This window comes from Protopterus annectens, chromosome 9.part0, assembly GCF_019279795.1.
Source record: "Protopterus annectens isolate FY-2018-M chromosome 9.part0, PAN1.0, whole genome shotgun sequence".
NCBI classification, from domain to species: domain Eukaryota; kingdom Metazoa; phylum Chordata; order Ceratodontiformes; family Protopteridae; genus Protopterus; species Protopterus annectens.
The window spans coordinates 1,554,730,406-1,554,757,773 of record NC_056743.1 but is presented as its reverse complement, the minus strand read 5'-3'; the positions used below and the strand labels follow the sequence as shown (position 1 = coordinate 1,554,757,773).

The 27,368-nt window shown below is 43.9% G+C and overlaps 1 protein-coding gene across 2 annotated transcripts in view; it reads right to left on the bottom strand.

Moving 5' to 3' along the window:
- Nucleotides 1-27,368, bottom strand: part of SLU7 (SLU7 homolog, splicing factor) — a 906,055-nt gene that overhangs the window by 434,314 nt on the left and 444,373 nt on the right. For both annotated transcript variants that reach the window (XM_044084498.1, XM_044084499.1), the window contains exon 12: nucleotides 16,404-16,565. In XM_044084498.1, coding sequence (XP_043940433.1) covers nucleotides 16,404-16,565 — 162 coding nt within the window. The remainder of the gene's footprint in view (nucleotides 1-16,403; nucleotides 16,566-27,368) is intronic.

Here is a 27,368-nt window from a genome sequence, read left to right as displayed (position 1 = left end):
GAGACAGATCATGAAGCCTGACTAATGATGGAACTGGAGCAGCCATGCTGTCAGTTTGAGAGTGTGGAGACAGGGATAAAGAGAACCTGACATGTGTGTCAAGAGGTCTGGTACTGGGTCCAGAGTCCATGGATAGTCTAACAGGTGAGGCCCGAGGAAAGGGAACCAAATCTGACGAGGCCAGTAAGGAGTGATGAGGATCATCTTGCTTCCCAACAACATTGATTTCTGTATAACCTTGGGAATGAGTGGAAAAGGAGGAAATGCATAAAGAAGTCCCGGGGGCCAATCGTGGACGAGTGCATCTCTCAGAGACTCTCCTGGAGGGGGAATGAGGGAGAAAAAGGTGCTGCATTTGGCACTGATGGGGCTGGCAAAGAGATCGTAACAGGGTTGTCCCCATTTGTGGAAGATCTGATGGACTACTTTCTGGTTCAAAGACCATTCGTGAGGTAATAAAATTACCCTACTTAGCTTGTCTGCTATCACGTTGGATGTCCCCGGGATGTGCATTGCAATGAGAAAGCGTTGGGAAGAAATCACTCAGTTCCAAACTCGTAGGGCCTCTCGACATAAGGGGTAAGATCTGGTTCCTCCTTGCTTGTTTAGATACCATACCACCGACATGTAGTCTTGTCTGGATAGCTATCATCCCTAGAGGGAGAAAGTTGTGAAGTGCTTGCAACGCTAGAAACACTGCTTTCATCTCTAGTACATTGAAATGCAGATGTGCCTCGTGATCTTGCCAAGTGCCTTGGACAGTCCTGCCTAGATAATGCCCTCCCACACTATCTGAGAGGCATCCGTGGTCACAGTGGCAACGGGTTGGTGCGGTACATAGGGAGTCCCTGTGGTAAGGTGACCTGGCTGAATCCACCAACAGAGATCCTTTTTGCAAAAATCTGTGATTAGTATCTGGTGATACAGGGGCAACTGCTGAAAAGACCACTGGGATGACAGGAGCCATTGGAGTATACTCAAATGTAGTCTTGCTAATAGTACCAATGTGATAGTCGACGCCATTGTTCCAAAAAGTTGCAACACCACCTTCACTTTGACTCTTCGAAGGGGAAGTATCCTATAAATCTGCTGTGAAAGATTTTGTATTCTGTCTGTTGGTAGTCTGGCTATCATAGAGACCGTATCTATGTTTACGCCTATAAAGGTTATAGACTGAGCGGGCAAAGTTAAAGATTTTTCCCAATTTATAGAGACTCCCAACTGGGAACAGAGCTTGATTGTGGAGTCTCTGAATTGAACTAGAAGATGCCTGGTGGTGGCGGTCAGGAGCCAATCATCCTGGTATGGAAAAACTTGGATTCCATGATGCCTCAGATGGGCTGTCACTACTGCCATGCATATGGTGAACACCCAGGGGGCTGTGGTGAGACCAAAAGGCAGCGCCGGAAACTGGTAATGATTGTCTACCAGCCGGAAGCATAGAAAACTCCTTGATGCGTTGTCCATCTTGATGTGGTAGTAGGCATCTTGGAGATCTATTGAGCACATCCAATTTTCTTTCCCTAACAGAGGGAGTATGGATTGCAGAGTGACCATTCGGAACTTGGACTTCTTTACAGACTCGTTTAACCAGCTGAGGTCTAAAATGCGTCTCCAGTCTCCTGTTCTTTTTGGAACTAAAAGAACCGGAGTATGTTCCGAATCCTGTCTGGTCTGCCGGGACCTTTTGGATGACTCTTTTTAACAGCAGCTTTTCTATCTCTATAGCTGCTTGATCCCTGTGATTGGGTGGTACATCTGGGATCCCTGTGATTGGGTGGTACATCTGGGATCCTTTTGGGAGGGCGTGGTGGAAGGGAAAAGGGTATAGAGTAACCTCTGGTGATAATGTCTTGTATCCACTTGTCTTGGGTGATATTTAGCCAGGCTTCTGGGTACAAAGACAGGCGACCCCCGACCGGCTCCAGAGACACAAAGTCAGGTTCCACATCAGTAACACTGATAGAGACGGACACGAAAGGAATCGTGACCTCCCTGATTTTGTGGACCTCTCCTGCCTCTAGAGCAACGTCTACCATTTGTTCCTACTCCCATGCCTCTGACCTGTGTATCCTGGAAAGATCTCTGTGATTTCTTGAACCACATTTTACCACTCTTCTGACCTTTAGGGTAAGGTCTAGAAGGGATGGTAAAACAGACTCCCACTGCAAAAAGAATCTTTCCTTCCTGTTCACACTCGGTGAGGGAATCTTTCATCTTGGGTCCAAAAAGAGAGGATCCGTCAACAGGAGCATTGGTGAATGTAGACTTGAAATGTTTAGCAAAATTGTATAGATGCATCCAGGAGTGTCTCCTTAAGGAGACTCCTGAACCCGCCGCCCTACTTGCACCATCAGTTGTGTATGAGATCAGCCTCATGGAGGAGTTAACAATGGATGTTAAGGTAGCCAACTGAGCAGATACTGTAGATGGGACTCCTTCAGTAGAGGTACCTTGAAAAGTATCTCCTAATTCCTTCAGGAGATCTCACTGAAGTATCGTGAAGTGTGATAGATAATTCAGCGGAGTGTAAAATCTGCTGAAGAGAAGATATGCTTCCAGTATCTATCTATCGTTCAGGATTCCTTATTGGGCGGATGGACAGAAGAAGTCTCTGCTAGCTCCTTCTTAGTGGCCACCATCACCACCACGGCATCTACAGGTAAGCCCTTGGATAAAAATTCTTTGTCTTTAGGGGTGGAAAGAAACTTATTCGGCCTCCTGGAGACTGGTTCCATGGCATCAGTAGTCTGCCATGCTTTCTGACTCATAATATCCAGTAACTCGTCAAATGGTGGAGACACCCATGAAGCTGAGGGTTGAGACTCGAAAGCCTTCGGGTACACTGACTCCTCATCAGATGTGGTAACAGTGGGCCAGCCGCCTCTCTGCCCGAGGATCTCCAAGATGTCTGCAAAGGAGATATCTTCAGAGGATGACTTAGGGGACCCCTCTGACTCATCGAGGTCTGTGTCAGATGTGAGAGACTCATCAGGGGAGTCTACATACTTCCTCTTACATGATCTCTTCCGAGCGGGCTCCTCGGCGGGGTGCTCTGGGGTGGCCTCGGAAGATTGGGGGCCACCCAAGTGGGGGTCCTAAGGCTGTGAGTCTCTGCCATCCGGGGGAAGAGAAGACGCTGAGACTGTAGTCAGCGCTTGAGGGAGTATAGCATTGGTACTGCTACGTGGGGCGGACGAGCTATCCAGCATGCTCCTCATCTTCACGAAGACCGATTCCTCCAGCTCTGAAAGACGCCTCGGTTCCGAAGAAACTGGCGGTGCCGACGGATCCAGAAGGATCGGCTCCGAGAACGATGTAGGGTCCGAGCTCACTCGGGCCGACGCACCAAGAGGGAGACTCGGCACAGAAGAAGTTCGGTTCCAAAAGTCCCCATCTGGGCCGACCAAGGATCTTCGGACCCTAGACACTTCGGATGGCACTGAGAGTGTCGGAGTGGAATTCAGCTCCGAGACAACCACACGAGGTGCTGGAACTGAAGACTCCACTGTAGTCGGTACCGGCAATATCGGCTCTGAAGACCCAATCTGGGTTGGAGGAGGAATGAAAGCAGGATAGGTAAAAGGGGTCAGCTCTGAGACCGAGTGGGTCGGTGCCGATAAAAATTTTGGTAAGGCCGACAACTTGAGGAGTCTGAGCACCACTCTCTCGATGTCTTCTTCAGATAGACTCCTGGAGGATCTGGAGGACAGCGTGGGTGACCTTGTTCTCTGTAATATCGGTGAATTAAGGGTAGGGGAGACCGGTGGAATATCCGCTGACCAGCTCTGAAGAGGGCTGCTAGTGATCGGCACAGAGACGCTTGCTACCGATACTACAGCGTCTATGTCCAAAATCTCAATCGGCCCAGAAGACTGTGGAGCCGAAGAGAAAGATACCAACTCCGCTTTTTGTAACTTCTGTGGTGGTTCAGAGGCAGAAGATGGAGCCGGAGAAGGCCGTTTTGAAGTTTTGCCCTTATCCTTCCTAAAAGACTGCGACTTAGGAGAGGAAAAAGAACTGGCTAGGTCTTTTTCGAAGGAAGGTTTCAACAGACCTTTTAAAATAAGTTTATTCTTCCATTCCTGGAGCACTCTAGGACTAAAAGAATGGCAGAAAAGGCAGGTTTCTTGCAGATATATGGCCCCTAAGCTATATACACAAACGCTATGTCCATCAGTGATGGACATTTATTGTTAACACTTAATGCACTTCTTAAAGCCTGACAGTTTGTGTTCCTTAGATTCCTTAGACATACTGACAGCAAAGGAAGGCCAACACACTCACACTCACACAACAAGAGAGGAACTAGATCCTCTAACTTAAACAGATCTAGCCCTATCACACTCTAAGAAAAGGAGGGGAGAGCTAGGTCCTCTAACTTAAATGGACCTTGTGTGAAGAACAAAACAGGGATGAAACTAGAATCTCTAACTTAAACGGTCTAGCCAAAAAACAAAAACACACACACTCAAGGGATACCACACATGAACAAGCAATAGGCCCAGAAAATACAATATAGCATAACCAAGTCAAATCCGACTGAAGTCACAAATCAGAAGTCACAACAAATGACTGTCAGTAATAAGCTATAATAGAAAACTCTCTATAAGCAATAAATTCCTGAAAAGGAAGTAATAGTAGTAAAAAAAAAAGGTATCACTTAGCCACGGCCAACCAAGAAAGCTTCCGACTGAAGACGCTGCAAACGAGAACTGGGGAGTGTGCTCATGCACCATGGGATAGTTCCTAGCCACGAGCCAATCAGACATTTTCAGGCTTTCTAAAAGCGGTCCAGCCGGAGCCGAGGATCGGCTCCGAACCCACACGTAATAATGGAGGCAAGATAGGATTACATAACATCAAACTTTACAACAAAAGGAAGAAACTGTTGCAGAAAAGAGGAAGATCCCAGGATGCAAAAAACTCCCTTACCAGTCTCAGTAAGAAGCTGAGATCCCTCAAAATCCTCCAAAGCTAGTTATGAAAATAAAATTGCCAAAGATTCCAAAGACAACCACAAAGCATTCTATAACTGTGTCAAGAATCTAAATGGCAATGCTCAGATCTGCTGTGAGATACAACAGAATGGCATTAAATATACTGATCCCAAGGATATTGCCAATATCCTGGCAGACCAATTCAGTACCAACTTCACCCACCTCTCACCCCCTAAACGGCCCATATCAATAGCTGAAGATTGCCAAATTCTGGTAATAACAGCCACACAGGTAAAAAACGCTCTCTCCAAAGCTAAGAATACAGCATCCATGGGACCAGATAACATCCCGGACTATGTATTACATGAACTACAAAATGAACTGGCACCTCACCTAAATGTCATGTTTAATCATAGCCTCACCTCAGGCTTCGTGGCCAATGAGTGGCGCACAGCTACAGTTATCCTACTGCACAAGGGGAGATCAACCTTGGACCCTGGAAACTACCACCCCATCAGTCTGACGAGCCTGATCTGCAAGACCATAGAACGTATTATCATGGAACTTCTAAACAAACACACTGGCAATCTTCATACACTGGACCTCATCCAGTTTGGGTTCTTGAAGGGCCAATCTTGTCTCCTGAACCTGATTGACTTCTTCGAATCAGTCTCCAGAGCCGTTGATGAGGGTAAGGCAGTCCACACAGCCTATCTGGACCTCGCCAAGGCCTTTGACACCATCCTCCACTCTGGAATCATAGATGGACTTACTAAGCTGGGCATTAATCCCTACGTCACTGGAATGGGTTGCCAACTTACTTACTGACTGAACCCAGACTGTAAAAGTAGCGGACTCTAAATCCAGCTCCAGACAAGTGGAGTACCTCAGGGTTCAGTCCTGGGACCACTCTTGTTTGGCATCTACTTCTCTGAAGTACAGGCCAACACTAAGGGACTCTGGCTAACAAAGTTCGCAGATGACTGCAAACTGGGAGCCAGTATTGAATCCACAAATGATGTGGATACTCTACAAAAGGGCCTTACAGAAACAGATGCTTGGTGCCAGAGCCATGGGCTCAAGCTCAATGCCAAGAAATGTACAGTTATCCCCTTTGGGAAAAAACATGTACCTGTGAATTACCACATAGGTGGCAGTACACTAAACACAAAGTGTGATAAGAGACTTAGGGACACAGGTGGACAGTGGTCTCACCTTCGATAACCACATCACCACAACAGTCAGGAAATCCTTCTATGTGGCACACCTCATCACTAAGGGGTTTTCTTCCAGAAAAAAGGAGGTCATTATCCCAGTGTACTCATCCCTCATTAGACCCACTATAGAATACAACTCCTCGTTTGGTATGTACCTCTCAAGACATCTGCAACAGTTGGAAAGGCCGCAGAAATACCTCATTAAAAGAATCACACGCCTAAAGCAGAAGCCCTACACTGACCACCTTAAAAAACTCCAGCTATACTCTGTCGCATATCGTCTACTCAGAGGCGATCTCTGCTTAACATACAAAGCCATGTCAAACCCAGAGCTGTTGGACATGTTACACTTAAAGAAATCCCTCAGAGCCACACGCTCCAGGGATATAAACCTTGTCATCACAATAAACAAAACATGCTGGAGGGATACGTTCCTGACCCAGAGACTCCCCAGACTCTGGAATAGACTGCCCATACATGTCAAGCAGAGCGCCTCTTTGGCACTCTTCAAAGGGAACCTTGACGACTGGATGGGAGAAAGGAAATTCACCCCGGGGATCACGGCAATCGCCCTGCTAGACAGGGATCCAGGGAAGTAAATAGTGTGGGAAGAAATAGCCAGGGAATTGTTATGGCTAGGCTTGTATAGGTCCCAGGGCTGATAGCCTAGTATCAACCAATGAACCCATGCTGCTAAATGCTACAGGAGTCTAAACATGAAACTGCATTCATTGCAAGCACTCTAAACCTTGGAAAATGCTGGCATCTGCACAGTCACAGAAACCTGGTTCAAAGCTGCAGAGAGCACCCCCACCCATACCTGGTTACTCATCTTATCATACATTCAGGCCCCAACTGTGGGTATTAAAGTCAAAGGAGGTGGAGTTTTAATATTTATTCAAGACATACACACCTCCAGGCTGGTCAAACAGTATGACGCACAGGAGACACTGCAGGAGCAGTTAACCACTGACAAGACCACTATACAAATCATAGCTAGCTACCGGCCCCCAAATCTGACCCAAGATGCCCAAACTGCCTATCTAGACCTCTTCGAATCTATCAAGATTCAACCCTTTACCCTGATCCTGGGTGACTTTAACTACCCAAACATAGACTGGAAGAACTACTCATGCCAGAACACAAATGCCCATAGATTTCTCGATTTTGTCAATGCAAATGCTTTGGAACAGCTAGTTGATAACCCCACAAGAGGTGACAACATCTTGGACTTGGTATTAACCAACATGAGTAACCACTGCAGCATCCCTGCAGTATCATCCTCCCTTGTAAGATCAGACCATAGAGCAGTCACGTTAAAAGTCAACATCTCGCCTGACCCCCTCTAGCTAGGGTCAAACAAAAAAAAAAAACTTCTCCAAAGCTGATTACAGCCTCCTCAGGGATGGTGTAAACAGCTTCACAGCCCCTTCCCCCTCTCTAGGAACTGGCACCAGTATTCCAAAACTATACAAACATTTATATAGATCCATGAAATCAGGAATACCTGACAGGACTAAATCATCCTCCACAAGGAAGAGTAAACTGTCTGGTGGACAACTGCAATAAAAGCACCTGTCACCCCTGGGATTCAGGTTACTGGCTAAAGATCTTGCCACCTCTATAGTGCCTTTCTTAGGCAAGGTTCAAAGGATAAAACCACCACCGTGACAGATACAAGCATGCAAAATCTGAAGGTAGTGCTACTCAATGCTAGAAGTCTAAACCTCAAAATGCACTCTCTCAAGGCACTCCTAAAAATGGAGAACATTGATATCTGTGCAGTAACTGAGACCTGGTTCAAGGCTCCAGAGAGCACCCCTGCAATACCAAGCTACAATTCTTACCACACTTTTCGGCCACAAAACCAAGACCGAAAAACTAAAGGTGGAGGAGTGTCCATATTCACCAAGGATATTCACACATCCAGGCTAGTTGCCCAACACAATGCATCTGAAATTCTCCAGGTGCAACTAACACTAGGTAAGACTGCAATACAAATTGTAGCTTGCTACAGATCCCCCACCATGCCCCAAGACTCTTACTACACCTTTCTAAACATAGTGGAAAATATTAAGATACAACCAAACACCCTAATACTGGATGATTTCAACTACCCTGCCATTAATTGGGAAACCTACTTGGGTACCAACTCCTTTTCACAACGGTTCTTGGAATTCATAAATTCCAACGCCCTGGATCAACTAATCCATTGGATAATCCATAAACCAGGGGCTCCAATATCCTAGACCTGGTCATTACCAACATGGGAGATAGATGTTCCACAACAGTGGTCACCCCCTCATTGGTCAGGTCTGACCATAAGCAAAGCACATTTGACATCCACATCTCACCCCCACCCCTCAGTAAGGAAACCTCCTTAAAAAACTTCTCCAAAGCCAACTTCATGCTACTGAAGTCAAAAGTGACAAACTTCACAACACCCACGCAGATGGGATCTGGAAGTTCGACTGCAGAATCCTACACTAAGGCACTGTACGAGCACATCCACTCGTGCATGAATCGTGCCATCCATAATAGAACCAAGATGCTCTTCTCCTAAAAAGGAAGCCAATCTGGTGGTCCCCTGCTATAAACAAACTATACAACAGAAGGAAGAAACTGTTGCAGAAAAGAGGAAAATCCCAGGATGCAAAAAACTCCCTCAACAGCCTCACTAAGAAGCTGAGATCCCTCATAAAATCCTCAAAAGCTAGTTACGAAAATAAAACTGTCAAAGATTCCAAAGACAACCACAAGGCATTCTATAGTTATGTCAAGAATCTAAATGGCAATGCTCAGATCTGCTCTGAGCTACAACAGAATGGCACTAAATATACTGAACCAAGGATATTGCCAATATCCTGGCAGATTGATTTAGTGCCAACTTCACCCCCCTCTCACCCCCTAAAGGGCCCATCTCAATACCAAAAGATTGCCAAATTCTTATAATCACGGCCACACAGGTAGAAACCGCACTCTCCAAAGCTAAGAATACAGCATCCATGGGACTAGATGACATCCCAGGCTGTGTACTACATGAACTATAAAATGAACTGGCACATCACCTAAGTGTCATGTTTAATCATAGCCTCACCTCAGGCTTCATGCCCATTGAGTGGCGCACAGCTACAGTTATCCCGCTCCACAAGGGAGGATCTGCCTTGGATCCCGGGATCTGACAAGCCTGATCTGCAAGGGCATGGAATGCATTATCATGGAACTTATAAACAAAGACATTGGCAACCTTCAAACACTGGACCCCACCCAGTTTGGGTTTGTGAAGGGCCGATCTTGTCTCCTGAATCTGACTGACTTCTTTGAATCAGTCTCCAGAGCTGTGGACGAGGGTAAGGTGGTCCACACAGCCTATCTGGACCTCGACAAGGCCTTCGACACCATCCCCCATTCTGGAATCATAGATAAACTTACTAAGCTGGGCATAAATCCCTACGTCACTCGATGGGTTGCCAACTGGCCTACTGACAGAACCCAAACTGTAAAAGTAGCCGACTCCAAATTCAGCTCCAGACAAGTGACAAGTGGTGTACCTCGTGGTTCAGTCCTGGAACCACTCCTGTTTGGCATCTACTTCTCTGAAGTACAGGTCAACTCTAAGGGACTCTGGCTAACAAAGTTTGCAGATGACTGCAAACTGGGAGCCATTATTGAATCCCCAAATGATGTGGATACTCTACAAAAGGGCCTTATAGAAACAGATGCCTGGTGCCAGAGCCATGGGCTCAAGCTTAATTCCAAGAAATGTACAGTTATCCCCTTTGGAAAAAAACATGTACCCATGAATTACCACATAGGTGGCAGGACACTATACATCAAAAGTGTGATGAGAGACTTCGGGACACAGGTGGACAGTGGTCTCACTTTCGATAACCACATCGCAGCAACAGTCAGGAAATTCTTCTATGTGGCACACCTCATCACTAACGGCTTTTCATCCAAAAAAAAGGAAGTCACTGTCCCACTGTACTCATCCCTCATTAGACCCATTATAGAGTATAATGCCCCGTTTGGTATGTACCTCACAAGACATCTGCAACAGCTGGAAAGACCAAAGAAATACCTCACTAAAAGAATCACAGGCCTAAAGCAGATGCCATATGCTGACTGTCTAAAAAAAACTCCAGCTATACTCTGTGGCATATCGTCTACTCAGAGGCGATCTCTGCTTAACATACAAGGCCATGTCAAACCCTGAGCTGTTGGACATGCTCCACTTAAAGAAATCCCAATCCCTCAGAGCCACACGTTCCAGGGATCTAAACCTTGTCATCACAATGAACCAAACTGGAAATGCTGGAGGGATAGGTTCCTGACCCAGAGATTTCCCATACTCTGGAATAGACTGCCCATACATGTCAAGCAGAGCGCCTCACTGGCCCTCTTCAAAAGGAACCTTGATGATTGGATGGGAGATAGGAAATTCACCCAGGGGATCATGTCAGTCGCCCTGCTAGACAGGGGTCCAGAGAAGTAAATATTGTGGGAAGAAATATCCAGGGAATTGTTATGGTTAGGCTTGCATAGGCCATAGGGCCGATAGCCTAGTACCAACCTATGAACCTATGAACAAAAGAAAATAATTGCTGTCCAGGACCAAGAAGGAGCAGGTGCCCAACTGGAAGCAATCTCTCCTTAGCCTAAACAAACAAATAAGAGCACTAGTGAGTCTTCCAAAGCAAACTTTGAGTCCAAATTGGCTACATCTACTAGAGACAATCATAACGTTTCTTTACATATGTCCGTAATCTCAAAGGTAGCAGCCAATCTGTTCAGAAGTGGTGGTCAAGGACACCACATATACAAATGCTGTAGATATGGCAAACTTGCTGCCTGACTGATTCAGTGAAAATTTCACTCCTCTGCCCCCCCATCAGTAAATCAGGACACTCCCAGTACCTACCTCCTTCTTATATCTAGGGATCAGTTCATCACTGCTGTCTCAAAGGCAAAAAATACAGGCTCCATGGGACCCGATAACATCCCAGGTTGCATCCTACATGGACTCAGGCAGGAACCTGCAGCCCCATTAGGCACCCTATTCAACCAAAGCCTGAGTACCGGCTTTATCCCAGCTGAGTGGAGGACAGCCACTGTCATCCCTTTACACAAAGGTGGAGCATCCACCGATCCTGGAAATTATAGACCCATCAGCCTAACTAGCCTGATATGCAAGGCCACGGAATGGATGATCATGGACCTCAATAACAAGGACATCGGCAACTTCCAAACACTTGATCTCACACAGTTTGGCTTCATCAAGGGGAGGTCATGTCTGTTAAAGTTAGTCGACTTTTCTGAGACAGTCACCAAAATCATGGACGAGGGGAAGATAGTGCACACCACCTACCTTGACCTGGCCAAAGCTTTTGACACTATTCCCCACTCAGGCATAATAGATAAACTCTCTCAACTAGGCATCAATCCATATGTTACCATATGGGTAGCTAACTGGCTCACTGATAGAAGCCACCTAGTCAAAATAGGAGAAGACACCTCAAGCAGTAGACCCGTATCAAGTGACGTACCCCAGGGTTTGGTCTTGGGGCCTCTCTTATTTGGGATATACTTTTCTGAGGTGCAGGCCAAAACCAGGGGCTATGGCTGACCAAGTTTGCAGATGACTGCAAGCTGGGTGCTGCCATCAATTCCCCTAGTGACGTGGACGTCCTCCAAGAGGGTCTCATCCAAACAAATGACTGGTGCCAGAAATATGGCCTCAAGCTGAATACAAAAAAAATGCATCATCATCCCTTTTGGGGAGAGTGATGTTCCCACAAATTATCACATTAATAACGTCCTAAGCACTCAGTCAGTCGTGAGGGATTTGGGCACCCAGACTGATAGCAACTTGACTTTTGACCACCATGTTGCTTCCATTGTAAGGAAAGCTTTCTACATGGCCCACCTCATAAGTAAGGGTATCTCATCCAGGGACAAGAAGGTCATAACATTCCTGTATTCTTCCCTTATAAGGCCCATTATTGAGTACAACGTCTCATTCGGCATGTACTGCAAAGCACATGCAGCAGCTGGAGAGACCACAGAGGTTCCTCACCAAGAGAATCCAAGACCTCAAAAATCTACCATACACAGATAGGCTAAAAGCCCTATCCCTCTACTCTGTTTCATACAGACTCCTCAGAGGTGACATCTGTCTGGCAAACAAGGCGATCTCAGACCCTGCCTTGATGGGACTGCTGCATATCCGCAAGTTAAGCTTCACTCGAGTAACCTGCACACACGGCCTCAACCTGGTCTGTGACATCAATAGGACTTGTTGGCAGGACAGGTTTGTGTCCCAGGGACTCCCCCATCTGTGGAATAGACTCCCTCTCCACGTCAAGTAGAGTACCTCTTTTCCCCTTTTTAAGTGCAACCTGGATAACAGGATGGGAAATCAAAATTACATCCCTGGGATTCCACACATATCCCTGCTGGACAGGGGCATCGGGTGCTGATTTGTCCATACATGGGCTAAACTCTTGGCTAGGCTTATAAGGGCCTCAGAGCCAATAGCCTAGTAACTTCCTATGATCCTATGAACACTTGATTAGTAAAGGCATCACCTTGAGAGCAAAAGAAGTTAAAACCCCTCTATACGTGGCACTAATCTGGCCCATAATTGAGTATAACACCCCGTTCGGCATGTACCGTACAAAGCACCTGCAGCAACTGTAGAGACCTCAGAAGTTTCTAACAAAGAAGATCAAGCGACTCCAGCATGTGCCATACACAGACCAACTAAACTCACTGTCACTATACTCTATTGTACAGACTTCTTAGGGGAGACTTATGCCTGCCTTACACAGCCATCTCAGACCCAAACCTAATGAACTTGCTGCATATCTGCAAATCAAATGAGACTAGAGCTACTTGTTCCAGGGACCTAAATACGGCCTGTGGCTTACACAGGACATGCTGGAGGGACAGATTTGTCTCCCAGAGACTGCCACATCTTTGGAACAGGCTGCCAATTCATGTGAAGCAGAGCACGTCTATGACACTGTCCAAGAGGAAGCTGGATGAGTGGATGGGACACCATAAATGCTTACCGGGGATAGCACCCACAACCCTCCTGAACATTGGTAGTCCCTACTACATGCAATCCTGGGTACTAACATATATATATATATATATATATATATATGTATGATATTACATTAAGATGAATCTGCTAGGCTTGAAATAACATCTGGGTCAATAGCCTAGTAAATGCCTATGATCCTATGAACCTATGACAGCAGTGCATTCCAGAAAGCCCCAACTTAAATATTAAAACTCTGAGCTTATACAACCTTGGGAAGAGGGATTCACTCTCTTTCCCATGGTTCTGCAACACTGGTGGTATAACATTTATGTACAGGTTGCATGGAGACACTCTCCACATGACAATAGAAAGGGAGTTGCCACCTTCAAGGCACATGTCCAAATCAGTATTTACCTAACTCAATGAAAGTCATATTCAGTAAGCTGCAATATTACACCTGTGAACTGTCAGCTTCAATCAAATGTGAGCCTCAGAAATGCAAGAGACAGGTTGGCAAAGTAATACCACATGCTCCCTCTACAAGGGGCAGCACAGTGGTGCAGTAAGATGCACTCTCACCTCACAGCAAGAGGTGTTCCATTTTGACTCTTAGTTGGGGTTATCTTCTGGGGAATGACTGCATGTCCTTCCTGTGTTCACGTGATTTTCTATGAGTACTCGTTTCCTCCCATACCCCAAAGACATGTGGATAATCATACTGGTGAAACAAAGGTTATGTACTTACCATAATGATAGATCAATGTTGTTGGTCTCCATTTGGTTCAAGCTGTGGGTTTTTGGGCCAACTTGGATCTGTCACCAGCCAATTACATCAGACTTTGAACTTGCATGGCTCCTCCTCCATTACCCACAACTCTACAACTCCTCACCCTAATACTTAAATTGCGTTTGCCCCATGATGACCATTTTCAAAATAAACTAAAAAGGTTCCCCAACTAAGGAGGATGCAGGACTCCAAAAATAAGGAACAGACAACATCCACTGTCTGGTCATTAAAAAAGGGGAAGCTTGCCATAACAACCAAAGGAGGGGACAGGAGGTGGGAAGGTTGAACCAGATGGAGAAAGATAACAAAGATCTATCGTTATGTGTGACAGAGTTCCCAGCCACAAAACATTCCTCAAGAGGAACTAAGGAAGGATATTCTGCAACACGGAGAAGCTAGTGGAAACTCTGGATCTAGAATGAATATCCAGCTTACAATGTGACACAAAAGTGTGGAGACCCAGGCAAGTAGCAGCTGCACAAAAATCATCCACCAATAATCTAGAAAGGAAAGCTGTAGAAGTAGCTATAGTCCTTGTCGAATGACCCTTAGGCTTGTGTGTGTGTAAGAATCTTGCCTTGCAAAGAATTGTTTTGTTTGTCTTTTGGCGTTTCCCGGTTAGGGGTCGCCACAGCCACTAATGATTGGCAGTTGGTTTTTATGGTGTCGAGTTGCCAGCCCAATGCCCAACCTTCAACGAAGGCACGCCCATTCAACGCATGTCTTTCGAACGCCCACATGACCGTGGGGAGGACATGCTATGAAAACAAAATATAACATGACAGCCACTTGGATAAAGTTACTTTAGACACAGGTGAGCCCAGTCTGGATTTTGAAAAGAAGACAAACAACTGACTGGATTTTCTAAAAGGTTTGGCATGATCCAAATAAAATCTCAATTGCCTATGTATATCCAAACAATGCAAAAAGTATTCACCTTTACTGCAGAAACTGGGAAAAACACAGGAAAATGAATAGAACTGTTAAGGTTATTCTTTGAGGCTACCCTTGGCAGAAAAGAAGGGTTTGTACAAACAGAAACCCTGTCTTAATGAAACACCAAATAAGGAGGTGAAAAAAACTCTCCTTGCAGAAGTAACCACCACCAAAAACAAAGTTTTCCAAGACAAGAGCTTCATGACAGAAGTACATGAAGGTTCAAATGGAGGGTCAACAAGGACCTGCAAAACAAGGGGCAAATCCCAGGAAGAAAATGGATCCTGAACTGGGGGATGGAGCAAAAAGGTACCCCTGAGGAATGACTTGGAAATCTTGAGAGAAGACAGTGGCACATTATCTCTTCCAACATTAAAGTTAGAGATGGCCGCGAATTGCACTTTAATTGCAGAAAAACTGGAACCTGATTTAAACAACTCAGCGAGAAAATCAAAACGGATTCCAAAGGAGTGGAAAAAGGGTTGAGTCCATGAGATTCCATCCACAGGACATTCTCCACTTACTGGAATACACTTTTCTAGTGGACTGTTTTTGAGACTAAGTCAATATGTGAACAACATCCTGTCAAAGCTTGGGATTTCTATCCATCAAGGGAACTGAAGGAACCATGTGGTTAACTTGAGGGACTGAGGGTTGGGAGGAATCCAGATCTGCTAGATGAGAAATGAGATTTGACAACAAACCTAACTACCTACCTAACGCCCACAAAAAATAAACTAATTGTATAACAAGGGTAAGGGAAGTAAAATTCTCATCAAAAACACCAAGCTATACCTACAAAGCATACACCAAGTGGAGCCAAAATTGAGCTGCTGATGGAATGGCAGCAAGCTAGAACTGAGGATTATGGTGAGGAGCGGGGAGTTGTGGGTAAGTGAAGTGGAGCCAAGGCCAGTATCGGATCCGAAGACCCACAGGTTAAAGCCAGATACAGCAGACAACATTGGATTCTAAATTATCCCTAGGAGTGTGTGTGATTCAAAAGAGAGGCCTGACAATGTACTTTTGTTCTCAGCTTGCTTAGAAAATCTGTGGATGATGACTGCTGCAGACGAGATTGTCACAGGAGCTGGATGGAGCTCATAAGCCTGACTGGACTCCCTCTGCAAATAACAGGTCACAACTCTGGGGCAGTGGGCAAAATGGAGTAAAATAAATAACCATGATTAGACCACTAAATGGATGTCTTATATGCACATCCCTATGTGGTAACTTTTCTTGAAATAGAAATGTTTTACAGAGTAGTAAACTGTGGGGAAATAGCTCACAGTAAAGCCACATGAAGCCTGAAATTACAAAAAGGTAAGAGACTTAGTCCACAGGTATAAAAAAAGACATTTTGCTGTTCAGTTTCCAAAATGCATAACTAAAACTGTGTATAATGTCAGGTATTATTTTTAGAAGTAAGGAGACCAAATGAGTTTAACACCTGTAGTTTAAGTATAATTTCATACCTTATGGTTGTTGATCAATACATCTTCTTCATATTTGGAACAAGCAATTGCCTTTTCCTGTCCTTTAATGATAGCTCCATGCCGCGAATACTCCACATAGTCTTCGGTTTGAGCCAGCAACAGCTCCCGGGGAGGTGCATTCAGGTGTTCCTGTCCCCCATACTACAAGATACAAAAACATGTATTAGTATCTTTTTTTTTAGTTTTTATTGCATTTTAGATAAGTATGAAATTATAATATACATTTTTATAATACATAACAATCAACTAAGAAACAAAACTATATACAGGGTCCATAAAAAGAAGTTATGCACTATAACATTCCACCTGTGTTGCCTATTTTCATTCAGCCTCACAAATGGGTTCTAGATCTGAGGTCTGATCCAACTCGGCCATTACTACAGCTCATGGGAACATTCGAGCTCTCGAACTCTCCCCTACCCATAATGCACTGTCGCCCTGTCACTGCAGATTATGTCCATAGCTTTAGAGACACAAGAAATGCATGCCAAAAAAGTACCTCTATACCACAAATTATAAAAATTATCTGCAAAGCTGAGACTGTTCTTGATAAAAAAGGGAAAAACAGTTATAACTAAGTTAGGTGATAAGACATACAATATCAGGTTTACAGAGATTAGCCCTCAAGATCTGGGAAATCTTTTGTTTCCCCACATTCAGCCCAAGACAGAAAAAAAAAAATGAAGGGAAGGGTGATGGAGGGAGGGGGTTTGAGGACGAATGAAAAAAAAAACAGCTCAGACAGAATGTTATGGTGAGTACATAACTTCAGATGATGTTAATTTTCATTCATCCTCATGAATGGGACAGAGACCCCAGCTACCTGAGCTCTGGGCAGACATTAAGGAAGGATAAACCGGAGAACAGTCTAGCAAAATACTGATCTACCTCTTGATATCAAATCCTACTTGTAATGATTGATAAAACTGTGTGGATTTGACCATGTAGCAGCTGCACAAATGGCATCTAAGGAGGCTCTAGACTGAAAAACCAAGGCTGTCACCACTGATCTGGTGGAATGAGCTTTTACCGGTTTCTGTAGAGGAATATTCGAGATTGTGTAAGCCAAAGTAATGCATTCTGTAATCCACTTGGCTATAGTCACTTTTTTAACAGGCTGGCCTAATTTCTGATGTGCAAAGGAAACATAGTTGGTCTGATTTTCTGAATTCTTTAGTTCTATGCAGATAGTAGCGTAACTGCCTATGGACATCCAGTGAGTGGAGAAGAAATCTCCCCTTATTACTGTAGTTTGGAAAAAATACTACCAGGTTGATGGATTGATTGATGCTGTCTCTGACACTACCTTCAAAAGAAAGGAAGCACTGGTCCACATAAGATAAGGCCTGAATTTCTGAAACTCTCCTAGCAGAGGTGATGGCTACTAGAAATGCAGTTTTCCAGGAGAGAAATTTTAATGGGATCTATATTATGCTGTCAAAACTCCGTAACAGTGAACATCACATTGTCGACAAGTATTCAGTGAAATTCACTTCCGCAATTCGCTCAATACTTAAAGGGCAAAGACATACTTGGCCAACTACACAATTTTGCTCTTTTCTCCACTGTAGTGGAATCTCGGAGTTGGTATATTTAGTTGGGGGGGTGGGTTTGGTTTAGATACATTTAGTTCTGTTGAGTTGCGGGGCAAGTATTTGTTTGCCCTTTAAGTATTCAGTGAATCGTGGAAGTGAATTTCACTGAATATTTGTCGACGATGTGGTGTTTGCTGTTACGGTGTTTCAATGGCATAATATAGACCCTTTTAATATACACTTGGTTCCTGGTTCAAAAGGAGAAGCAGTTAAAGCCTGAAGTATTAAGGAAAGGTCCCAAGGAGATATAAGAGCCTTCAAAGGGGGTCTCAGAAGAAGCATACCTTTCAAAATAAAATGTTGGCAGACACCAATGAAGAATTTGAAATTCCAACATAAAAATTCAAGATAGCTGCTAACTGAACCTTAATGGTAGAAGCACTAGCTCCTTTATGAAATAATTCCGCAAGGTACTAAAGAACCATATAGGTGGGTGCTGTGAAAGGCTCTATATCATGTTGTTCATCCCAAATGACAAACCTTTTCCATTTGCTCTTATATAATTTCCTCGTAGAAGGTTTGTGGGAGGATAACAAAATGGAATGGTGGGGGGACAAGTTAGACTGCCTGGCTATCATGGGAACTGGAGAAACCATGCAGTTGGTTTGAGGTTTGTTAGGTCCGGAGAAGTCAATCCTGTCAGATGCAACAGAAGGTCTGGAATTGGATCCAGAATCCATGGTGGAGCTAGGAGGTGAGACCACAGGAAGGAGAACCATATCTGTTGAGGCCAGTAAGGTGCAATGAGGATTCTCTTGGTCTTCAATCTGAATGTAAAAACATCTGTAAAAACATGGGGATCAGGGGAGTAGGCATATAAGAGACCAGGGGGCCAACTGAGTAGGAGAGCATCCCTTGGTGACTCCCCCATAGGGGGGATTAGGGTAAAGAAGCTACTGCATTTGTTATTCAGAGGGGATGTAAATAGGTCACAACGGGGTTGGCCCCACCGAAGAAAAGTCATTTTCATGACTTGGTGGTTGAGGGCACACTTGTGAGGCAGCAGAATGGATCTGCTGAGCTTGTCTGCAATCACACTGGACTTTAACGGAATGTGTTTTACTACCAGAAAGTGACTGGAGGCTAACACCCACTGCCATACTCTGAGGGCTTCTCAACATAGAGGGTAAGATCTGGTTCCTCCTTGTTTGCCGATATATCAAACAACAAACAAGTTGTCCGTTTGGATTGCAAATCATTCCCAAAGGAAGGGAGCCTTAGAATACTTGCAATGCTAACAGCACCGCTCTCATCTCCAGGATATTTATAAGCAAATTGGCCTCTTTGGGGAACCAAGTGTCTTGAACTGTCTTTCCCGGATAATGCCCCCCCACCCTATCTGGGAGGTGTCCATGGTCACTTTATCCCAAGGCTGCAGTGACCATGGACACCTCCCAGATAATGCCCCCCCCCACCCGATCTGGGAGGTGTCTGCGGTCACTACAGTCTTGGGATAAAGTATTACAAATGGGTGACCTTGCTGAGGTTGATCTGAGTGAATCCACCACTTGAGGTAGTCCTTGCATGTTTGAGTTATCTTTATCGTTGCTGAAATTGGGTGGGTGAAGGACCATTGTTTGCAGCATTCACTGTAGAACTCTCATATAATATCTCGCCAGAGGAACTAAAGTAATGGCTGCCGCCATCAATCCCAGAGCTTGTAACACTTTCCTGGCCGAAAATTTTGAACTGCAAATTATCTTCCTTGTTTGGTTTCTGATGTTTAGAAGACAAGGATAGGGAATGGAGACAACCACAGATGATGTGTTGAATAGTGCTCTAATGAACTCTACTCTTTGTGTGGGCTGCAGGATAGACTTTCCATGATCTGTAGTGATTCCCAGCATTGAACAGGTCTGTAAAACCTGATCTGTTGCTTGTACCAGTTGATGCCTGACTGGAGCGGTGATGAGCCACTCGTCCAGATAAGGAAACAAGGATTCCTTGCAATCTCAAGGTAGCTGCTACTACTGTCATACATTTGCTAAACACTCGGGGGGCTGTAGTGATTCCAAAGAGCAGAGGTCTGAACTGGAAATGACTGGATCCCACTCTGAAGCAAAGGTGCCTCTTGGATCATCTCTTCATTTTTATATGATAGACCTACTATCGAGCATATCCAGTCCTTTCCCAAAAAGGGTAGAATTGACTGTACCGTGACCATCCAGAAATGTGTATGGGTGACTGAATTGTTTAACGTGCTGAAATCTAAAATTGGTCTCCAGTCCCTTGTTTTCTTTTGGTACTAAAAAGAACCTTGAGTAAGTTCCAGATACTTTATGGTCTGGTGGAATCTCTTGGATCGCTCTTTTTTCTAGCAACTGTAGTATCTGTTGAGTTGCTGGCTCCTGTTGACTAGGTGTAATGTCTGAAAGTTTGTTCGTCATTGGAGGAGGAAGGGAAAATGGTATAGAATAACCTCTGGTTATAATTCTCTGCACCCAAGTATCGTTTCTTAAATTTAGCCAGGCTGATTTTTTGCAGAGAAAAATATCCCCAGACTGCCTCCAGAGGACAACAATCAGGCCTATAATTCAGGATCGCTGATAGGATTTGTCAAAGAATAGTTCTCTGGACCCATTATTCTGTGGACCTCCTGTGGCTCTTGGGCATCTTCTATTATTCCGTTTCCCCCTCTGCCTATGGGAGAACCGGTTCCACATTTATTTTATTTATTTATTTATTTATTTTATTTTACATTTGTTAACCGGGAGAGTCCGACTGGATACATGTCCATTTTCAGCGGAGGCCCAGGGAGAAAAGCTCCATGTATAAGCAAATAAGAATACACTATGTTGATATAATACAGTATGTTCACTTAAGTATTTTACACAAGAATAGGAGACATTTTAGAATATTTCTACTCATTGCTCAAGACATGTAAAGAAAAAAATATTCAAAAAAAAGAACACAAAAACTCATAGTATAACAGACTTTTTCCTTTTAGGTAGACCTTTCGGATAGTAGTAGCAGGAATTAAATAGGATAATAAGACTAGGGAATTATATAGAAAAGGGAATAAGAGGGAAAACAGAAGAGAGAAATGGTAGTGGTACCGTCATTGGTCCTAAAGGGAGGAGGAAAAATCTTGTTTAGTTGAAGTCAGACTGGGCTTATACATTGGCATAGCCAGTGTATCTGAAGGTGGTGATTTAGTCTCTTTTTGAAGAGTTTTATGGAGGAAATGGTGGTGAGGCTGGATGGAAGGGAGTTCCAGATTTTTCCTATTGCATTGGCAAAGAGAGCATCACCCCCTGAGTTGTTGGATTTTACCGTTTGAGCTAGTAGTTTGTTTGAGGAGCGTAAACTATTGAGATTGTTGTAAGGTTTGATTAAGTTTATCAGTGCAGGGGTTTTGTCAGATTAAGAATTTTAAATGCTACTATGAGTTGGCTCTGCTGTAGAAGGTTGGGGAATTCGATCCAACCCAGGCTTTGTAGGTTGGTACAATGATGGGTTCTATAGGGTGTGCCAGTTGCAAATCTTGCAATATGATTATAACAACATGTAAGTTTGTTTAATTCAGTAGTGTTAAGATTTGTGAAAATAGGGGAAGCATATAAGAGGGTGGAGAGGAGATGGGAGCGGGCAGTGGCTATTTTTGCTATTGGGGTAAGAAAGGATTTTATTCGATAGAGCGACCCAAGTTTTTTGTTTACGGTTTTAACAGTTTGATTAATATGGATATCAAATTTAAGTTTATTGTCAATGGTCACTCCCAGAAGTTTAGTGTGGGAGTCAGGAGATGATTGTCCCATTTTGGATTGGATATGGAAGGGTGTGGGTATGATCTTGTGAGTGGGGTAGAAGATTAACAGTTTGGTTTTATTTGGATTCAGAATAAGTCGATGTCCCAGTAACCAATTTTCAACTGCTGTAAAGCATGATTGGGTTTTTGATAATAAATTAACTGGGGATGAATCAGAACAGACTAACGTCGAATCGTCAGCATATTGAATGCAGGTGGCATCTGGGATGGCTTTATAGAGGTCATTAATAAAAACAGTAAAGAGGAGAGGTCCCAGTATGGAACCTTGAGGAACTCCTATGGTATTAGATAGGAGGCTAGAGAGCCTGTTCTGCCAGAGTACAGCTTGCTGTCTATCTTGGAGATAGGCTTGAAACCAATCTAGGGTTATGTTGTCTAGATGGAGATTTTTTAGGGTATTGTGTAGTAGTTGATGGTTCACCAAATCAAAGGCCTTTGATAGGTCCAAAAAGAGAGCTGACGATATTTTTTTGTTATTCGGTTGAGATTAATTGTTTCAATAAGCGAGAGGAGAGCAGTGGTTGTACTATGGTGTGGCCTAAAGCCATGTTGAGAACTGGAGAGTAGGTTGTTTTGGGTTAGATAGTAAAGGAGCTGTCTATGCACACATTTCTCCATGATTTTGGCCAAAGGTGACAATATGGCTATGGGCCTGTAATTTGATAGTTCAGTCGATGAGCCTCCTTTATGGAGTGGTATCACATAGGATATTTTCCATATTGAGGGAAGTTTGGCTTCAGTCAAGGTACGATTGATAAGAATAGAGATAGGGTAAGCTATGACATCAACAGCTTTTGTAAATATTCGGATGGGAGAAGGTCAGCAGAGAGAGTGGTTGGTTTAGGTTTCTTCAGTAGTGAGCAAATATAGGCAGTGGGGACAGGTTGAAATTTAAAGATAGGTATGGACATTTGGGGATATCTGTTAACTGGGGGCAATTGGTAGATAGCTGATTGGCAAGGGATTGTATTGTGTCCGTGAAGAAGGAATTAAAGGAATTGGCTACTTCCTCTGGGCTCTTATCTGATAGTTTTTCTGGGATAGGAGTTGAGCTTTTACCTGGGTGGAGTAGATTGTTTAAACTGGCCCAGAATTTTTGGGGATTGTTTTGGTGTTTGTTTTGTAGTTGGCAGTAGTAATTTTTTTGTCTAGGGTTATTGTTTTTTTGGTCAGATTTCTTTGCTGTTGGAATTTAATGCGGTCGAGGGGACTTGGTAGTACGCCATGTATTCCAGGTTTTGTTTCTTAGTTTGATTAAGGATTTGGTCTCCTTTGTTAGCCAGGGTGTTATTTTTGTTTTAATTCTAATTTGTCTTTTTGGGGCATTAGCCTCAAGTATAGTTAGAAATGTGTTATTAAAATTTAATACTGCCTCTTCTAGTGGGAGAAGCTTAAGGGATGCCCAGTTATATGATTTGAGTTCTGTCTGGAATTTTATGAGGTCAAAGTGTTGCCTGTTTCTAACAGATCTATACATGGGCTGATTCGAGTAGGTTATCTTGTTTTTCTTTAGGTAGGTGATGAGGTGATCACTGAGGTCATTTGGTAGGGTCCCTGATACATAGTTATGATTTTGACTGTTTATAAGGATCCAGTCTAGGATGCTCTCTTTTTGTTTGCTGTTACCTATCCTGGTAGAGGAAGTTATTGTCTGTTGGAATCCGTGGAGATTTATTGCTGTGGAATTTAACTCTGAGGAACAGAGATGCCAGTCTAGGTTTACATCTCCTAAGATAATGGTTTCTTGAGGATAGTTGTTTGATAGCCAGCTTAGAAGATTCTCAATTGTTTCGGTGTTTTTCCCAGGGGGGATATAGGTAACTATTAGATTAATTTTTTTGTCCCTGTTTAGTTCTATTTTTAGTGCTTGTATTTCGACATTAGAGATCTGGGGTGGCTGTATGGGGTTGATAGTGACATTTAGCGTGGCTTTGTAGAGCACAGCAATACCACCACCCTTTTTGTTTAGTCGATCAGCTCTGTGTAAGTTGTAGCCAGGTGGCATGATCTCATTATCTTTGGAGACATCCTTGAACTCCTGAAGCAGAAGAGTGGCTGGTCTGTTCACACCCCTTCCTCTGAGAAATCAGTATGCTTGGAGGCTCGGCGCTGACCCATCTTCCTCCTGGGTCACCCCACCTCCTCGGTCGATCTGAATAATGCCTGCTTATCTTTGGAGCCTACGAAAAAGATAGTTTTGGAGCCAAGACGTCTGGTCATGTGTAAGGGAATGGACCTTGTGACTTCATGAACCACATTTTATGACCCCCACTCTGGAAAAAGATCACTGAGGGGTCGAAAAATGTACTCCAATGGCAGAAAGCACCTTCCCATCCTTCTCACACCTGAGAAGAGTTTCCTTCACCGTAGGGCCAAAAAGTGATGATCCATCAAACAGAATGTTGACAAATGAAGACTTAAAAGGTTCTGCAAAATCTCATAGACGCAGCCAAGCTTGTCACCTCATGGCTAAGCCTGAACCTGCTGCCTGTGCAGCACCCTCTGTAGCATTAGATAACAACTGTATGGAAGAATTAACCACACACTGTAAGGTATTTAACTGAAGAGCAACACAAGTTTGAGCCTCCTTAGTCGCTACCTTTGCCAACGAGCTGGAAAGTTCCTTGATTAAGTCCCCTTGCAACCTCATAAAATGGGCTAAATAGTTTAGCAATCAGATAGCAAAGGTGACTGAAGTGTAAACTCACTTCTCCAGTCTGTCCATCGACCTAGACGTCATGTTAGGAGGGTGGGCAGGTGAACTCTCTTCTGCAAGTTCTTTCTTTGTGGCTGCCGCCATGACCATGGCATCAACTGGTACACCCTTAATCCAATACTGCCTTTCTACCGGGGGGTGCCATGATTCTATCAGGTCTCTTTGGTACTGGCTCGACCAAATCAGTCTCCTTCCATGCCTTCCGACAAATCAAATCCACTAATTCACCGGGAGGTGGGGTGACCCAGGAGGGTCAGCGCCGAGCCTCCAAGCATACTGATTTCTCAGAGGAAGGGGTGTGAACAGACCAGCCACTCTTCTGCTTCAGGAGTTCAAGGATGTCTCCAAAGGAGATGTCTTCGGGTGGAAGGTTGAGAGACCCTTCTCCTTCATCGAAATCAGTATGTGTGTTAAGAGACTCCTCCTGTGAGTCAAGGTGCTTCCTCATTACACCTTCACTTATGAGGGACATCTTCACTGGGATTGTCCGAAGAAGTATCAGAAGAGCTAGGGATCCCAGATCAGGTAGACTGAAGGCCCTGGGCTGGCTGTCCCTGCGAGTAATGATGGGGATCATGTGACAGAACCAGATGGATAGTCAGGGATGGGTCAGTGGGGAGGTCCAGCCCCCTCTAAAGATTCAGAGAAGACCTCCTGAATCACCTTGATGGCTGATTTCCCTGGGGATGAGGAAACCAACAGAGCAGATGACAAGCGTCTCTGGTCTGTTGACCTCCCCTCCACTTCCAAAGGGTGATCACCTGAGGAGAAAGCCTGACTCAAGCTGTCCAGCACCAAGGCTCTAAGAGGGAGGGAAGGCTCCAAATATATCGGAGTTAATACCACCACCCTGGACCAGACGTGGAGGCCTTGGCTCTGGGAGCCTTGTGGATTCAAAGACATCAGAAGGGAGAAGCTCAAGGTTATAGTCAGATCCGATGAAACCAATTTCCTTGGATCTGACCCACACTGGTCCAGGACACTTGGACCCAAGAGCTCTGAGAGCATGGGGTCAGTCAGAAAAACAGTGTCAACAGGAAGACATCCTACATCCAATGAGGATGGAACTAAACAAGGTACCTTTCTGGATCTGCTCGGTGACCAGCTCCCTCACCATTGTCGCCACATGTGCTTCAGTGAGACTTCGGGTCAAACGAGAGGACACAACAGAAGCAGGCCTGGAATGCCTCACCAGAAAAGGAGAAGGATGACAAGATGGAGCTGGGTCAATAAGTGCGTTGAGGCTAGGGTTTCGGATCCGAAGACTTTGGCTCCAAAACTATCTTTTTCGTAGGCTCCAAAGATAAACAGGCATTCTTCAGATCCGCGACCTTTGACATGGCTGGGGAGGTCAGATCCGATCTTGACAACTTCTTCACTGGCTCCTATGAAGCTGCAATCTTGGCTGACCTAGGCCTTTTCCCATGTTTGTGGGAAGAAGTAGAGGGCTGATCTTTTGGTAAGGCCACAGAAAAAGAGGAGGGCAGCAGGCCTTTTAAAATCAACTTATGCTTTCTCTCATTGATGGGCCTTGGATTAAAAGCCCCACATATCTCACAGTCCAAGTGCAAGAGACCTAGACAATATAAGCAAAGAGAATGTCCATCAGAAATGGGCATCTTGTGCCCGCAATGGCTGCACTTTTTAAATCCTTTCTCAGACAAATCAAACAGAAAGAAGAAGAAATACTAGAAAGGAAAAAAGGTATTCAGTGGGGGACAAAAAAGGGATAATAAGGAAACCTCCCTTTTTTTTTCTTCTTTTTTTTTTTTAAAGGCAATGAAAAAACAAAGACAGGGACAGAAGGACAGAAAAAGAAATTACAAATTCAAGTAAATATCACCTAATATCACCACAAAGCTCGAGAGCCGTCAGAAACTATGGCAGTGAAAGCTACAAATGAGATCTGAGGTGACAGGGTCTCAGTGCATTGTGGGAAGGGGAGAGCTTGAATGTTTCTATGAGCTGCAGTAACGTCAGAGTCAGACCCAGCCTTGGATCTGGAACCCATTCATGAAGATGAATGAAAACTGACAATAGATCAAAAACTGACACTGAATAAAACCATTAATATTTTTCCAATAAATTTAGCCAAGATAAATGTTTATGTGTGATATCTGACATTCTGTTATACACAATTTGTAATTTCTTATCACATACATTTTTTGCTGAGCAGATAAATTCAATAAAAAAGAGAATATTTTTACTTTTACAATTTATTGTGATGACTTTCCTGGCAATGGCCAGAATGCACCAAAGGAGAGGCACTTGTGTTTTTGGTATGTAATCTGGAACTGGGGCATTCAAAAAATCAAGGAATTTGAAACAGTACAATGGTGTGACCATAATGCTTTAGCAAAATTTCTGAATTCTACCCAGGAAGGAACAATCATTTTCCCCGTGAAACCAGTTTGCATCTAAAACCTCATCACACCTCCAACATTTTCTTTTTTTCTTTATCAAGACAATTTTATGTGGTACTACAAAGCTTCTATGTAAAAATTTCCAGGTAAAAATTCTCCATCAGAGTGATGTTACTTACAGATTTCAAAGCTACTTTTTTTATTAATTTCTGAAAAAGCTTAACTGTTAATTTTTGTTGAATAATCCCAATAAGATGCATCACAGGTAATAAATTCAGCTCTTAAGATCCTATAAATTGTTGATGGATAGGACTTATTTTTGATCACATCACTATTAATCTTAAAGAAAAATTCCAAATTTTCTGGTATGGGTTTTGTATTCATATTTAATAATATTTGTATTTTATTATTAACAAATTCCCTAAAAATGTGTATACTTAACCAGCTATTTTTCTTTATATTATATAGGACCAATAGGTGATTAGCAGTATGTATTTTATT